We start from the raw sequence: 16,689 nt of genomic DNA, 5'->3' as shown, positions 1-16,689 counted from the left end.
AAGATGTATAAATGAAGGCTAGAATATGTAGGATATCATCGGACCTTGCACTGTCAGGGAAGCTTCACATTTTTGATGACCAGCCTCATTCTCAGCTTGGCACAAATACTTGCCGCCATGGCTGATGGAAACAGTTGTTATCAACAAGCAAGCAACATTGCCGTCAAAGACAATCTTTATGTTTGGATCATCATCCCTCAGTATTTCAAAGTCTTTCATCCATTTTACAGTGATGGGTGCTGAGCCCTTAACGGTTCCCTGTAGTTTCACTGTAGTTCCCAACACAGCTGTAGCACTCTCAACCCTCTTTGCAAAGGTTGGTGGGTCTACAAAAGCATACAATGAGTAAAGAACTGTTCTTGAAGTATGAGATTAAACTGCTTTTCTGACAGTTGACTAACCTTTAAGTTTCGCTATGGCCTTAGTAGTGACTCTCCCCACATCATTTGATATAACACACTGATAATCTCCAACATCTGTACTTTCAAATGTCTGGATCTCCAGCCTTGATGAAGAATCTCGGGAGATTACTTTATATTTCTGATCGCTGGTGATTACCCTCTTATTTTTTAACCAGCTGATTTCAAAAGGTGCGGTTCCTGCGATCTCGCATTCCAGCTGAGCTGCTGTTCCCTTTACTGTCTCAAGGGTCTGCAGTTCTTTTCTAATGAATGGTGGCTCTGGGTGTAAAGAGTAAAAATTGAGTCAGTTACAAAGGTACCTTGGCAGTGAATGCAAAGTAAGTTCAGTTGATGTCAAACCTTTAACAGCAATAAGGGTGTTGCAGCTCTCACTGCCAGCATGATTAAACACCTCACAGGTGTAACTCCCACTGTCTGAGACCTCAAGATTCATTAGCTCCAAAGTGGCAACTCCACCCTTGAAAGATATCTTATATTTATCTCCATCACTGAGTTCTATTTCATTCCAGAACCAGTGGATGTGAAGTTCAGGTGATCCTTTAATGGTGCACTGTAAGCGTGCAGCTATACCTCGTCTCCAGGTAAACTTAGGTTCCATTTTCTTGACAAAGGTTGGAGGCTCTGAAATGTGGTTTTAGTTTAAAAACAGCAAAAAGAAATACACAAAATGTATCAAAGGACATACAGTTTGACAAAGATTTGCAAAAGAAGAGCAAGATAGGCAGCGTGTAGAGTCAGCAGGAGCTATCATTGGGCTGGCTCATTTCAAGAGATAAGTGTCGTCTTTGAAGACCAACCTGAAGCTCTTACCTTGCACTGTTACCACAGCCTCACACAATGAGCTCCCAGCCTCATTTGTGACCGTGCAAACATATTTCCCAGAGTCCTTCACTTTAGACTTGGGTATCTCAACAACAGCCACCTTGTCCTCAAAGGACATTTTACAATCCATGCTTGGGTGGACTTTTTTGCAATCTCTGGTCCAGATGACGGTCACACCAGTATCCTCATCTACCTGGCATTCCAGCCTCAGCAAGTCATTGACAGCGGCCGACACCGGCTCAATAACCTTTACAAAGGTGGGCTTGTTGATAACCTTGAGGTCTGTGGTAAAGGTCGCAGTGCCAATACTGTTGGATGCCTTGCAGAGGTAGACACCCTGATCAGCCAGCTCAAGATTTTGAATCTGAAGGTAATATTTGTTCTTTTCACATTTCATGATATAGTTCCCTTCAGAGGAGATGGCCCTGTTGTCCTTGTGCCAGACAACATCCATGGGTGAAGATCCAGTGAGTGAGCACTGCAACACTGCTTGTTTGCCCACATATAAAGTCATTGGATCTGGTTTCATTACAAATATTGGCAGGTACATTTCTATGGAGAGTAGGCACAGAAAAAAGTTGAACATCTTTTCAGAAGTTGATAAATTCATCAAAAATAACCTCAATTTGCCATTGAAGTTGACAAAATCTTCATTCTGACCTTGCCAGATTTATTTTAAACCCAAATGACCACACCCTCCATGCTGCACCATAACGATTGAGGGCAAACAGTGAAGGTTTGTATATAATTCTCTCTCTCTTAAAAAACAAGTAATCAGGTATCCCATTAGGGTCTTACCGGTGACGATGAGTGAGGCTGTGCAGCTGTCGGTGCCGTGCTGGTTGGAAGCCTTGCAGGTGTATTCCCCGCTGTCGCCTTTGATCGGGGCCAGGAGCTCCAGTGACGAACTGGTGTGCTGGCTGACAATCCTCAACTTGTCACTTTGTTTGAGCTCGATGCCAGACTTGTACCATTTGAAGGCAATGCCAGGCGCATCCTCTGTTTCGCATTCGAACTTGGCATTACTGCCAATGTTTATCTCCAGAGGCATGAGTTTTTGCCTAAACACCGGTGGCACTGAGCAAATGCAGAGAAACCAAAAAAAGAATGTTAGTGATACAATCTGTGAAAAGAAACTCACATCAAGAATTGGAATGGTGGAATGTATAACAATGGAAATTCAGGAGTGACTGTAAAAGAGAAAAAGAGCAAGAACATTAGCCCCATGGTTTCAAGGTTTCCCAAAATGCAGCCTGAGAGAAGATGATGGTACTGAACATAATCCTCATGGGGCTAGGGTTCACGCTAAAAAAGAGGGGGGGGGGGGGGGGGGGGGGTTGTAAAGGCTTGAAGCATGCATAAAGACACTGCAGATATGGAGAGAATGGCCCTAAAGAAAGATAACTGAAAGTCACATATCGACCAGGAGTCTGAAAACCACTTGAGTTTCAACCACGGTGAAACTAGATTTCCATGGTTGTCACAGTCCTGGTCTTTAAGCAATGATGTGAAACAAACAAGACGTGGGGAGTTAGTATCTTATAGTGCCTTCAGAAGGATGTTCATGCTGAACTATGAAATTAACGGAGCTGTCAGAGTGACAAATGAAGGATCTCGTGAGACCTTGAAGGAAGCAGTTTGTGTGAATGATTAGTCAGTCCCGTAGGAAATAGATGAATGAATTAATGAATGAATGGATGACACATTGATTTTGCTATAATCAAACCTCTTGAGATCACAGTGAGTCTTGCAGATGTTGTAGTCCTTCCAGCTTCATTCTCTGCCTCACAAACATATTCTCCTTGATGCCTGTCCTCAACCTTTTTGATAACCAGTGTGTATATGTCATGATCTTTAAAACACTTGAACTCATTGCCAGATTTCACCAATTCTCCATTGAAAAACCAGTTTAACTTTGTGACATATTTAATGGTGGTGCTAAAGGTTACTTTGCTATCTTCATCGATGGATAAGTCTTCGAGGAAGGTGATTATTTCAGGGTGCTCTCTCTGTTCTGGCCTCAGTACTGTGATCTCCTCTTTGACAACCTCCTGCCCGTGCTCCTTTTGGACATGAATATCCTCCACCTGTTCGACAGGGATGGTGGCAGGAAGTACAGCAGCAGCAACAATGGCTGCTCCTACATCTTTCTGTCTGCTTATTGACTTCACCTCTTGCCTTGACACCTGGACTGAATGCCCAAATGCCACTTGAGTCTCAGTGGCGATTGTGATCTGAGATGAGATGGATTTTTCCATCTTTGCTGTAGTGGATTGCTGAACCATGACCTGTTGCTCAGCTGAAGCACATTCAACTGTCATTTTAGACTCAGTCTTCAGTGCAGCAGCCTGAGATTGGATGACAGTGAAATCCACCACACTCTCTGCCACGTTCTTTGTCTCTACCATGGGCGACATCACTTGTTTGGATCGGGCTGAGGTGAGATGAGCCCTCTGAGGTTTGTCAAGGTGCATGGTGCCTGGCTGATCGGAAGTAAGAACATTTGCTTCTTGGTATACAATGGAGTGGAAAGCTGCTTGGAGTTCAGTTCTGAAGTCAGATGTCTGAGGATACTGACCCTCCAAAGTCAGCGTAATCTCCATGGGGGCACCTGCGGTGGTGATCAGGTATGTAAACATTGTCTGCTTTGGCTCTCTTTGAACCTTAACTTCCTGCACATCCACCACCTGTAATCTTTCTACGATATCAGCCAGTAATACTGGCTGGTCTGTGGCCACAGCAGCCTGAAGGGAGTCTCTAAGCTGATGCCGTATGTTCAGACTCAGTGGTTTGGGGATCTGAATCACAAATGTCATCTCTTTAGGAAGAGTGGCATTGTCTATCAATTCTGATGCCATATATGATACTTTTGGCTGTATGATAGGGATGACTTCGGTGGACTCAGACATGGTGGTCTCCTTAAGGAGTTCACCAGTCAGCAATCGCTTCTCATCCATCATTATTGACTGCCTGACGGACTGGCCTTCCTGGATCTGAACAGCATAATCCTGTTCTGCTGACTTGAGAAGGACACTACTCTCGGTAGAGGTCTCCTTCTCTTCGATCTGTATTGATTCGGTGGGGACTCTTGACTCTACTGCTGTCTGGCAGGATAATTTATCCACATCTGTAAGAGACTCAGTGTGACCCTCCTCTAGGGCCTGACTGTCTACCACAGTGGTGACCTGCAACACATTCAAGCGATCCTCCTTCTGCACCAACGCTCGTTGCTTCTTGACATTAGTAGCAACAGGTGTCTCCTTTGGTAGCTGCATGGGCTGGAAGGAGACCTGAAGAATATTTTGAGGCCTAGGCTCAGCTCGAACCTGAGACTGTATGCCAGTCACGGACAAATCCAGCTCAGTGTGATATTCTGCAGCGAGCTCCCTCCTCTCATCGGAGATGGCCACATAACGTCGGGTTTTTTCCTGTTTTCGTGCTGCCACCTGGTTGTCTGGTTTCTCCATTGTGAGAATGCCCTCTCTGGGCAGTGCCTCTACAGGTTGAGTTGACTGGAGATGCAGTAGAGTAGCGGCTTCTTTCTTTGGCAGGATGGTCATGGGGCTGGTTTTTGCCTCAAACTCCAATGTGTCCTCAAAAACTAGTGTCCTCTGTGCATCCTGGCTAACAGTATGCAGCAGATTCGGACTCTTCCTGGTTCCTGCCTGCTCTGGTGCTGGTTTCTCACAAGTGAAGCTCTCCAAAGATGGAAGGAGGTCCTGGTCTGCCATAACCTGAAGGTGCAATAACTGCTCTCCTTCAACCTGTGACTGAATGGACCTGGCACTATCCAAACTCAGTAGCTGCCTGCTGGGTTCAGCCTGTAGCATTCGCTTCTCTTCGGCGGTAAGAGCTGCTTTCATAACTTGATCCTTGCAGAGATGGGCAGTCTCCGCAGAAGCCCTTTGGGTGGAGAATGTGGTCTCCTTGGAAAGCGTCTGCTTATACTCACTGACTGAGGTCACAACAGGTTGATTCTGTTCTTTCCCTACAGTGGACTTCATTGCAGAGTCTGCGGTTGCTAGTTCAGTTGTGTAGGCATCTGCAAGCACCTGCTTCTCTGCAGATTGAGCAGAGTAAAAAATCTTAACACCTTCTTTCACCTTGTAACCGATCTCTTCCTGTCGTTTTGGGATGTCCTGGGACTGCTCTTTTAAGAAGGACAGTTGTGATTGGACTTGATGTCCACTTACTAGATGTCCAGGCTCTGAAGTGGGCCTAACAGTAGCAGACCTTCTGTCAGCCAGAGGTTCTGTGCTGACAGTAATAAGGGCCGTGAGCTCCTCAGCCAAAGCTGACATTACTTTTGACCTCTTTTCTGTCTCTGCCTGAAGCGCAATGACCTCAGGACTTCGAATGCGATCACAGTGCTGCTCTGTGAAGTCCTGACTCTCTTCGATAGATGATGTGAATGCTGCCACATGAAACTGTTTTGTAGGAACTGTTGAAACCTGAGGTGGGTGGGTAGAAACGGCAGACACCCTCTCCTCTACCTCATGGGACTGAAGAACAGCTGCCCGGTGGGTGACCTGCTCACGATAAACAGTGGCAGCAGAAATATCTAGTTCTTTAAGGGGTCCTACTTGCTCACTGGGAATTATCTGCCGGTCTTCGGTGCCAATGGTGTAAACCATCTGATCTGACCTAGCTTTGTCCTGGCCTGGGAGGATAACCTGGTACAGTCGAGACTCCGTCGCCTGTTCTGTGACTGAAACCTTATAGCCTTTCTTCTGAACAACTGTCTCTTCTTCCTGTTCATGGGAAACAGTTCCTTTGAACACAACAAGCTCTGCACTACAAGATGCCTCCCCAAACAGGTTAGAGGTCTTACATGTGTACAGGCCGCTATCTTCTTGTTTGACACTCTTGATATTGATGAAGCCAGACCCATCTGAGTTGGCTACAAGGACACAGTTTCTATTGGCCTGGATCTGGAACGCCCCCTTGAACCACTTCACATCAAGCACTGGATCTCCACTGGCTTTGTAATGGAAATAAATTTCTCCTCCTTCTGAGCACCTCACAGGTTGGATCTGAACTGTGAAAGACGGAGGTTGGCCTGTCACCTTGAACATCTTCTCAACCCATTTCTCTGCCTGGCTAACGTCAGCCTTTTTCACCTCCAGGTATGTGTTGCATGTTGTTTGGCCAAATCTGTTGGTGGCTGTGCAGGAGTACTCCCCCTCATACTCAGAGGTGACCTGGGTGATCACTAACATGTACTCTTCTCTCTCCTCTATGAGCTTGTATATGGAAGAGTTCATTATCACTTTCCCATTGTGAGACCATTTCACGGTGGGCTTTGGAAACCCAGACACCCTAACTGTAAACTTTGCTGTTTCCCCAGCTGTTACAGCTGCTGGGGAAAGCTGGCTGAGGAAAAGTGGCTTTTCTTTTTTCTTCTCTAAAGCAGAAGAGTAATGTTTGGACTCTGGCTTGAGTTCGAGTGTTTTAGTTTTCTGGGGTAAGTGGACACCAGAGTAGAAGGACTCCTCGTGTTCTTCCAAAGTAGTGATGGTGGTGCTACGATGCTCTGTGGGGAAATAGTGAGCAAGACTGACATCAATATCCAAGAAAAATAGAAAAGCTGTTATGTTCCAATAAAATTAGAGGCTTCCTTGACAAAATTAATTATTCATCAAAGTTACTTAAAAAAAAAAGCTTGACTAAATAAAAGATTTTGAAATCATCATTCTCCCTCAGCAGACAACACATCCAGAACCGTGAAAGCAGAACCGGCTTACTGGAGGTAATGAGTCACACTGAGAGCTATAAACATTGATCAGTTCATTGGGAAATTTGCAGAACTGTTTTTGCCACTTGACCCGTGGTGAAAATAGTTCACGAGCATTCTCTCAAAAGCAACGATTCTCATTCACGTGCACGAGACAGAAAGCCTTGACTTTAACACAACACGAACTTCGACATTCATTCCTTCTTGCAGGCTTCGTGCTTCATCAAACTCTTAGAGAGTTGATCCATTTAGATTCCTTCGGAACAGCTTAAAAATGGAACAAGCTGAAATGGTCTGCGCAGATATTTCAGTTCAGTTGTGCCAGTTTGGTGACATTTGATGCTTTTCTGTGAAACCAAACCTGCTCCAAACCACACGGTTTATCAATAAGGGTCCCGATCTCAGGAGCTATGTCAGCAGTTATTATTACCCAAAGGCACTTCCGACCAAATCAATTATTTAATACATATGAGGGTTCAGTGGGCTGGGACTTGAGTTGGGAACCGGAGGGTCACCGGTTCAAGTCCCAGCCCAGACAATATACGGAGTGTGGACTGGTGGCTGGAGGGGGGCCAGGGCACCAACCGCCCCTCCAAGCTGTATATGCATGTGTGTGTACTGTACGTGCTGCATAAATGACAATAAAGAGTCCTTCCTTGGATGCTGATGGACCAGATGAACAACAGGTCAGACACATCCTATTAGTTAAAAAAATAAAAATAAAGCAATCATAAACAGTAACTTTCAATCATCAAATCATTTATTATATAAACTCGACATGATGTCTGTACAAATACACCATCTTCAGGCACAATGGCAGATTTAATGGCCTTATTTTATTGGTAGGTTACGCACACATTCCTAGAGTTACACATATTTACAAAACACACTTAAAAACGTTTCACAGTATTATTGCCTTTTACAATATATTGATCATTTTGCTGTGTGTTGAATTACTAGCTTGCATCAAAAGTCAAAACTTGATCATACAAAAAACACACCATTCAAATCTTTCTACAATAATATGAGTAATTCATACAGCTTTTGAAATGATAAGTCTAAATGTTCTTTTTTATTTTTGACAGTGTCGTTTAAGTTTTATGTGTCAATCATGCAGAGATGTTGATTTTTATGAGTCTTAATTTTTATTCAACTATTTTATTGATTTTTTTTATCCAAACTGAGAAAAGATAGATAAGATACCAAAGTTTAGTGTCTCAATAAATATAACAAACAATAATTCAGTTTTGTCCTTGTGTTTTTAACAGTTTGTTCCAGTGAGTGATGTTTGCTCAGGTAATCAATGTTTGTCCTGGTTGATGAAATAATCCCAACCATAGGATGTACATAAAAAATGTATGGATTTAATTTAAAAAAATCACATCTAAAGAAACCAACAAAACAAATTTTCTTTAAATCTTCACACGCATTCCTGACATTACCAGGAGTTTTATTCTTTGTAGCGCAAACACAAAGCAAATGTTTTTCATCTGAGCTGTGAGTCTCACGAATCTAAAGAAACTACAGAAGTAGTTTGTAGTTAGTTTGAAAGATGTTACACAAAACTGAAAATGTAATGTTACAACAGCTCACTTTCAATAAGCAATCTGTTATCATAAAATAGATCAAATCTAAGTTTTCTAAAAACAACAACACATTTTGTATGTAGTTTTACACAACTTCAAGCATCAGCAGAATGTGCCTACACTATTAAAATGATTCTCATTCACACACATTATATTCCCAACCGCTCACAGGCTGCCCCCCCCCCCCCCCCAACCAATCAATTATTTTATTGATAATTGTTCTATTAAGATTAGTTTTAGTAGAACTCGAAGCTTTGAAGCTTTTAACTTTGAACACCTCAGAACACCTTCAGCAGCGCTTCCGTCTCAACACAACCGGACGGGTTTCGGATCACGCACTTGTACTCGCCAGCGTCGCTCTGGGTCACGTTAGTGACGAGCAGATTGAAATGGCCTTGGCTTTTCTCCTGGATGATGCACCTGCCATCAGTAACACGCGCCCCGTCTTTGTACCACTGGGCTGTGGGGGTTGGCTTTCCACTAAACAGACATTGCAGTACAACTGGTGTCCCCACTGCTGCAGTAATGTTAGTCAGTGGGACGACACATTTCGGGGGCGTGTCAGTCACCTGGAACTGGAAGCTACACGCATCGGAGGACTTGCCTTTGAACTCTATCCTGTCATCCTTTGATGGCTCGGCAAATAGGTCAAAGTTAATGCTGAGGTACTTCTGTCCCTGCTCGCTTGTTTCGCTGTCAGTGTTTGCCACCAGCCTGACCGCCCGCTGTGACTCGTCCTCTTCTTGCTCAAATTCAAACTCAAGCTCAATTTCTGACACCTGCTCCCCACCAGGTGACGCGTGTCCAACTACCAAGTCAAACTTCTGAGGATGAACTTTGGCACTTCCTAGAGACACGGCGGTCAGCTCCTTGCCTCTGGCCTTCCCTGTGAACTGTTTGGAGTTTAAGACCATCAAGGAGGCCCGACACAAAGTCTCCCCAACAATGTTAATTGCCCTACAGGTGTATACGCCGCTATCCTGCAGTGTGACTTTACAGATCTTCAGAAAGTGGTTATCTCCATCAGATGATTGCAGAAATGTTTTGTTATTGTGAGGAATTTTCTTGTCACATTTGAACCAGGACATGACAGGAGATGGAATTCCCATCAGCGAGCATTCGAACACGACGGTGGAACCCTCGGGGGCTTCAACATCACAGATAGGATTGATGAACCTTGGAGGCATCTCAGTCACCTCAAAAGCTATTTTCAAATCGTCACGCTCCTGAGTGACAAAGTCTACAGCGCCCTCTTCATAAATACTTGGTAACACGTCCAAAGATATGACCATGCTCTTGTTGTCCGCTGTGTACTCGGGAATGGTGACAATCGTAACCTTCTTCTCAAACTGTTTCACCTCATTTTCGTCCAGTTCTACCTCAAGCAGAATCTCCTGAGGAGAAGGAGAGCGAGAAGAATCTTCTTCTACATCGAACTCCATCACATGCTGATGGGTGACAGCAGGTGGGGCTGGCATGAACCTCATCTCCTGTGATACAACTACCACGAAAGCAACACTCCTGGCTTCCCCAACATAATTCACAGCCTCACAGATATACTCTCCCTGGTCAGTTTTTGTAACATTGTGAATAGTTAGCAAAATGCTATCACCATCTCGCTCCATTTGAACTCTGTTGTCTGCTACCAGCTGGGTCTTGTTGTGGAACCACTTAACCTCAGGTGAAGGAACACCAAACACCTCAGCATGAAATGCCAGTGAGTCATTTTCAAACAGTCTCTTCTTAATAAGAGGCTTCAGGAAGGCAGGAGGGATTCCTTGCACTTTTTCTTGAAGAGTTACCAGGCTTCGCGATCCATTCCTCTTTACTTGATTGTCATCCACGTTTATTTCAGGAAGCAGAATTGCAATGCCCTTATCTCCAGGGGATGTAAGGAACTGAACTGGTGAGAAGAACTGCTCATCGGAGTCAGCTGTCAAGGGTCTCGTATGTTCTACAGTGGGCAGGGGATATTCAGGAGGGGTTATAAACCCACTTGGTGTATCACAACTGGCAGACTTGGGAGTGTGGAATAACTCTGCAACTGGCTGTGAGGCTTCAGTGGATGAGCCTGGGGTGTAGAACCTCTCAGCTACATCTGCAACCTCTTCACTAACAGGGCTGCCAACCTCTATGGACATTTCCGACTCAGGAGACAATGGCCTTCCCCAGTCTGTTGGAGGGTTGTAGTAGTCATACACAGTACCAAAAGTGACCTCCTCTTCCTCCAAGAAGCCAAATGCTGCTGCCCCAGCATCCGATGAGGTCATGTCAAAAATATTGCACTCCTCCTCAGGCGCGACCTGAGTTTCTTCTGAAGTAGCATCCTCAGGCAGAAGTTCTTTCACTTTGTCATCCACTTTTGGAATAAGAATAAGTTTTTTAGGCTCCACCTCCACCTCGTCACCTCTGGTCTGTGTATGAAGCCGAACCACATCACCAGCTGTCGTTGTCCGAGCAGCTGGCATGCTAAAGAAGACACCGCTGTCTATACCGGATTCTGGGAAGGAGGTCTTACCATATTGTCCGTCAGTAAGTCCTTTACCATCTTCTGTCAACTCCTCTGCAATGACAACCTCCTCAGCAGCACCCAAGACCCCCATACTGATGATTTTGATGTTGCTGGGCATAGTGAAAGAACTTGCAACTTCCTCTTGGTTCCCAGGATCGAGAGATTCAAAAGTTATCTTGGGCTCAACAGTTTCTTCTACCAGGGCTAAAGTTCCAACAGAGCATTTTGCTGACGGGACCTTTTGTGACTGGAAAGCAAAGCAACTGATGGACTTTTCAAAGGTCTCGTCCTTGGCTGTTTTTTCACCTGCCTCTACTTGTTCATGATTCCCTGGCTGAGGCCTGATCAATGGAGACTTTGGCGCTTTGCCTAGTGACTGATTCATAGGATCATGGCTTTCTGCTAAAACTGCTCCCTGTCTTACATCACCAGAAACCACAGAGACGTCTTCCTTCAGGGAGGAGGTGGACTGTGAGGAGACTTCTTGTTGTGCAACCAGAGTTTGATCGTAAACTGATTCCCCTGAAAATGGCATAGTTTGAGAGGAATCAGTCTCTGCTTGAATATGTGCAGCTTTGGGAGAACCTGGATTTCCTCTCACAGCAGGGGGTGGTATAGCGCCGCCCTCTACACACCTGGTGACAGGCTCCACCGACGCCGCAGTAGGTATGAATTCCTCCAGTAAAAGTCTTTCCTTTGCCTGTTCCTGAGAGTGGAATGTGCGTAATACAACTAATGAGTCTGACTCAAAAGCTTGTTTGATGTCAGAAACCTTTATGACAGCAGCAGAGGCTGCCAGACCACATCCAGATGCTGTAAAGGATTCAGGTCTAGCTTTGACAGCCAGGACAGATGGTTCCCGTTTCTTCTGAGACCTGTCCTCAACATGCTTAGCATCCCTTGTTAAGCTAACAGGGGGCTGTCTCACAGATGGAGTGAAACCACGCTTTCCTGCAGCGCCGCCACAATCAGAAAACTGCACAGGCTCTGCAACTCGCAGCGACACGTCAGAGACACTTGTAACCTCCCCCAGCTTGCTTCTAGCCACACATCGGTACACTCCAGCATCAGTGAATGTGAAGTCGTTTATGTGCAGTCTGTGAACTTTGTCATCTGCCTCCACGCTGTGTTTCCCCACCGTCATATGTAGACAAATGTCATTATAATACCATGTGACCTCTGGGCTCGGCTCACCTGTAACCACACATTTTAATACTGCAACGCTGCCCTCAGAACAACTGATATCTTCTAATTCACTGACCACACGAGGCGCTTCAGCAACCACATCAAAGGAGAATATACGCTTGCGTTTAGCAGGTCGAGCGGTTTCCTCATCTTCTGAAGTTTTTTCTGTCAAAGTCTCAGGTTTGTCATCCCTGCGTTCCTCCATGATCCCAGGGGTGGGTGTTGGTGCAGTAATTCTGATTTGCACAGGTGAAGAGCTTAAAGATTCATCCAAGTAAAGCCGTCTGTGGGTCACCACCTGAGGCACCTGTAGCGTTGCTTTGCCTGAATCCATGTAGTTCTTCATTTCTTCTTGCTTCAAGTCTTCCAGATTTTGCTCATGCTTCTCTAGTTCATCTGCATCTCCCATATCCTCTGTACCACCTGACTTATGAGAGCTCTCAAGAGTGCCACTGCAGATGGATTTGCCATGTTTATTGGCTATGACACAGTCATACGTTCCCTCGTGTTCTATTGTTGGATAAAAGATAATGAGCTGTGATTCATTACATTTGTTGATGATATTGTAATCAGGGTCGTGGGCTAATGGGTGGCCATCTTTGAGCCAAATGACAGTGGGCGTAGGGTCTCCATGGAACTGACATGTAAACTCTGACATCTCACCCACTTTTACTTTGACTGATGACATTTCTTTCAGAAATACTGGATGAGAGCCTTCAGCGCTTACGCCCCCCTTTTTTCCCGTGTTAGATGTTTGACTTTGGTGAACTCCGTCATTCACATCCGAATCCTCTTGAACTCTCCTCTGCTGCTTTATTGCTCTGAGAGCGAGTCTCTCTGGACTAATTTCATCCAACTGTTTAGACTTGATCAAATCTCTGCTTCTTTCCTCTCTTCTTAAACCTTCATCGTCTTTCTGTTTACTACTTTCGCCAATATTCTCTCTGGTAGTCCCTGCCTCCTCCTCTATCTCTCTCTCATCTCTTGCGTCCCAATGGAAGGATTCACTTTGGGTTTTATCATCAATGATAGCATACTCGTCCACGCTGTCCATGCTCCTTGCCTCTCCTAACAGAACATCATGTAAACTATGGCATGGGAAGCTTCTTGTGACTAAAGAAGACTCTCTGGAACATCTATGGGGCATTTCAACTTTGGCAGAGGTAATTTCATGTCCCTCTAAAGGTACACCAATAGTTTTCATTGCAGACAATCCTTGATCTGGTGAAGCTTCATGGCCTCTTCCATCCTTTACAGAACTGAATTTCAAATCATTGGAATGTGTAACAGGCACATCCACATGCGAAGGCAAGCCAACAGACGTGGGTGGATGAGTTAATTCAAAAGAAGACTGAGAAAGAGTTGTCTTAGTGATGTCTTGAAGAAGTGAAGGTACTGTTGTTGGGAAAACATTACCAGCAAGAGTTGAACGAGGGGGAAGCTCAAAAGGATATGTTTTACGTTCCTGAATAAATGATGGGACATGGGACTCAAAAGGCAATCCAGAGTCGGCTTCTTTGTAAGGATTGTCCAAAGCAAACTCCGGTTTCAGCTCAGCTGCATCCTCTTGTTCAACAGCATCTTCTTGCCATTTCAGGATGCGATGAGCCAGTGCCTCTTCTTCACTAAGAAAGTATTCACTGTCCCGTGGCAACTTGGTCTCACTGCCGTCAGTGAGCAGCTCATCAGCAGGAGGCTTCTTCAGGCCATCTCCCTGCTCCATTTGGAGACCAGTAGGAATTAATTTGCCCAAAAGTAACTTGTCTGTGGCTGTTGAACCGAGGACAGGCTTCCTTCTGTGGACCACTTCAGACTGCGGAATTGATCCTGAAGTCTCGAGGAATTTAGTGGTCCTCTCTGGCAGGATCTGTGAGTAAACCTCTACCGACTCTGGCTCCCGTTTCACAGTGTGCTCTTGTTCCATCAGAACATCCTTTTGCCATTTCATTATCCTCTGAGTCAACGCCTCCTCCTCACTGACAAACCTTTCACTCTCATTCTTCAGCTCAGAGATGTTCTCCATTGACAGTTGGAGCTCGTGTTCTTCCCTTGTCTTATCGAACAACATCTTCTCTGCTCTGGCATTTGCTAGAGGCAGTGACTCGACTTTGACTCCTGGTGTGGTCATTTGAAGAGATGTTTGCGGCGACATGGAATGGAATATACCAGTTTCTACACTACCTTTTACTTTAGATGACTTAAACATTGACATTGTAGCATGGTCTAATGTTGCTCCTTCCTCCTGCACCTCCTGCTGGATGTAGATGTGGCCCTCAGACTCCATGTACTGTATCTCTGCAGATATGGGCTCAGTTTTGGGGCAGGGTGTCTCTGCCGGCACTTCCATGCATTGCTGCCAATCCCCAGTCTGCATGGCCAGGATTTTCCCCTCACTGTCCCACTGATCTGCTTCCAGACTCTTGTCATTATCTGTCTCCAACAAGTCTCTTGCATATACCTTTGGACATGGCCCTGTTATTTCTGGTGCTCCAGCCTCACTAGGGAACCTCTCTGTGATAGCTCTGAATTGCCTTGGCTCAGGTAGCTGTCTAAATCCGTCTCCAGCCTTGGTTTCTGTTCTACGTGACACCGCCGCAGGTTTTAATGTCTGTGTCAGCATGACTGATGCTTCAGTGTACAGTTCTGCTGGCCTAGCCTTCACTCTGGATTTAAGTGAGGAGGCGTCAGTGTCCACTCCATCTTTTGCCTTAGGTAAATTATTGGATAAATTGACAGAATAGTCTAAGGTTGGACTTCCTATGCCTTCTTGTTTGTAAATGTGGTCTTCAGGCAGCATGTACTCTGTAGATATGGGCTGATCAATTTCCTGGCAGGGCGATATTTCCACTCCTTGTTGCCATTTCTTAATACGCAATGCCAGCAGTTTTTCCTCACACTTCATCCGCTCTGCTTCCAGACTCTTTTCATACTCTGTCCTCAAAGACTGTCCTGCACACCCTAGATTTTGCACCACTGTTTCTGATGTCAGCTGGTCTGGTGCTACAGCCTCATTCAGGGAATTCTTTGGAATGGATTTGACTTCCTTTGTCCTGGGTGACTGTCCGAATCGGTCCTCTTGCTTGGTATTTGTTCTCGGTGACACCACTGCTTCCACATCTGTAGCTCTCGTCTGTAATGTGTTTTCTAGAGCTGGCAGCAGCAGTGCCTCACCTTCTATTTCTACTAATATGGCTTCCTTTGTGGCTGACCTTTGAAGCAGGAAGGCAGAAGATTCATCTTCATGCTCTCTGGCATTTACGTTACGGGACTCAGGCGTTTCCTCTATTGCGCTTTCAGATTCTACACACTTTGCCTTCAGTCTTGGTGATTTATGGAAATAGGAGGGGATTGCATCCATTTCTGCAGGTGTTCTTTTCTGTGTCACCGCCTGCTGGGTGTAAATGTGACCTGCAGGCTCGATGTACTGTTCCTCGACTGGGAGGGGCAGATCAGTTTCTGTGTGAAATGAGTCTTCTGACATCTTACTTCCTTGCTGCCATTTCCTGATTCGCAGGGCAAGAAGTTTCTCCTCACACTCCATCTGTTCAGCTTCAAGGCTCTTCTCATACTGAGCTCTAAGAGACTTCTCATGTGGCTCCAGTGTGTCGGTTGCCGCTCTGTCTTCTAGTGTTTTACTAAGGACTGTCTCCCTGAAAGATGAGCTTTGCTTAGGACTGCAGGATTCACTGAGTGATTGCTCTTCTTGAGCAACCTTCCTTTGATCAGATTTCCAGCTTTCAGGGTAACGTGCAGTCTCTGGGTATGCTAATGTTTCAGAGTATTCAATATGATTGCGACATAACCCAGCCTCAACCTTTGAACCCTCCAATGTCTGTTCAGCAACCACACCCTGACGTTCACTCCCCATCTGTGACTCCACAACTGTTTCTTCTGTCCTGTCTCCCACCGTTTCGGTCAGCTGACCTCTCATGATCTGAATTGCCCTGGTTCTGGACTGAGGTTCAAATGAATGCCTTGCATAAGGCTTACGGGGAACCGTGCTTGGGGTTTTTAGTTGAGCCTCGCAATCCAATGCTCTGTGAATGCTCTGGACACCAGGCAGCGTGGCAGGCTTGACCCTGAGCCTCTCTACATAATCTGTGTAGATTGGCTCGCTGGCTACTGATTCCACATCAAATTCGGAGGAGGACATGGTCGAGACAGACAGTCTCTTCTTCTGTTTGATGGCTTTCTGGAGTGTGCCGAGTTTTGTTCGCACTTCATTGTGAAGGCTCTCAGTGTCACTGAACCTCTCGCTGCATCCGTCACTGTACCTAGTGCCAGTGCGCCGGTCACAGTAGATATCACTGAACCTGTCGTTCAGTCGTTCTGGTCGGTCAAACATCGGAGGAGGGGATAGAGCTCGCTCAGAGGCAGTCCCCCAATGACTGGACTTTTTCTCTGAGTCTCTTTCTTTTGAATAGGACC

General features: G+C 45.5%; 2 protein-coding genes across 2 annotated transcripts in view; both read right to left on the bottom strand.

The window, feature by feature from the left end:
* ttn.2 (titin, tandem duplicate 2) overlaps positions 1 to 16,689 on the bottom strand; it is a 212,351-nt gene that overhangs the window by 154,288 nt on the left and 41,374 nt on the right. Inside the window, exons 42-47 of the mRNA XM_068746792.1 lie at positions 2,971 to 6,777; positions 2,043 to 2,321; positions 1,233 to 1,796; positions 762 to 1,043; positions 402 to 680; positions 45 to 326 (exon numbers count right to left, since the gene is read on the bottom strand). Coding sequence (XP_068602893.1) covers positions 45 to 326; positions 402 to 680; positions 762 to 1,043; positions 1,233 to 1,796; positions 2,043 to 2,321; positions 2,971 to 6,777 — 5,493 coding nt within the window. The remainder of the gene's footprint in view (positions 1 to 44; positions 327 to 401; positions 681 to 761; positions 1,044 to 1,232; positions 1,797 to 2,042; positions 2,322 to 2,970; positions 6,778 to 16,689) is intronic.
* Positions 7,721 to 14,389, bottom strand: LOC137902344 (muscle M-line assembly protein unc-89-like). Its single transcript, XM_068746429.1, has 2 exons — positions 13,851 to 14,389; positions 7,721 to 13,520 (listed from the first exon to the last, which is right to left on the bottom strand). Exons 1-2 carry the CDS (start codon positions 14,387 to 14,389, stop codon positions 8,843 to 8,845), a joined length of 5,217 nt encoding a protein of 1,738 aa, XP_068602530.1. The 3' UTR covers positions 7,721 to 8,842.

This window comes from Brachionichthys hirsutus, chromosome 12 (assembly GCF_040956055.1).
Source record: "Brachionichthys hirsutus isolate HB-005 chromosome 12, CSIRO-AGI_Bhir_v1, whole genome shotgun sequence".
NCBI classification, from domain to species: Eukaryota; Metazoa; Chordata; class Actinopteri; order Lophiiformes; family Brachionichthyidae; genus Brachionichthys; species Brachionichthys hirsutus.
This window is presented reverse-complemented; position numbering and strand designations above follow the sequence as displayed.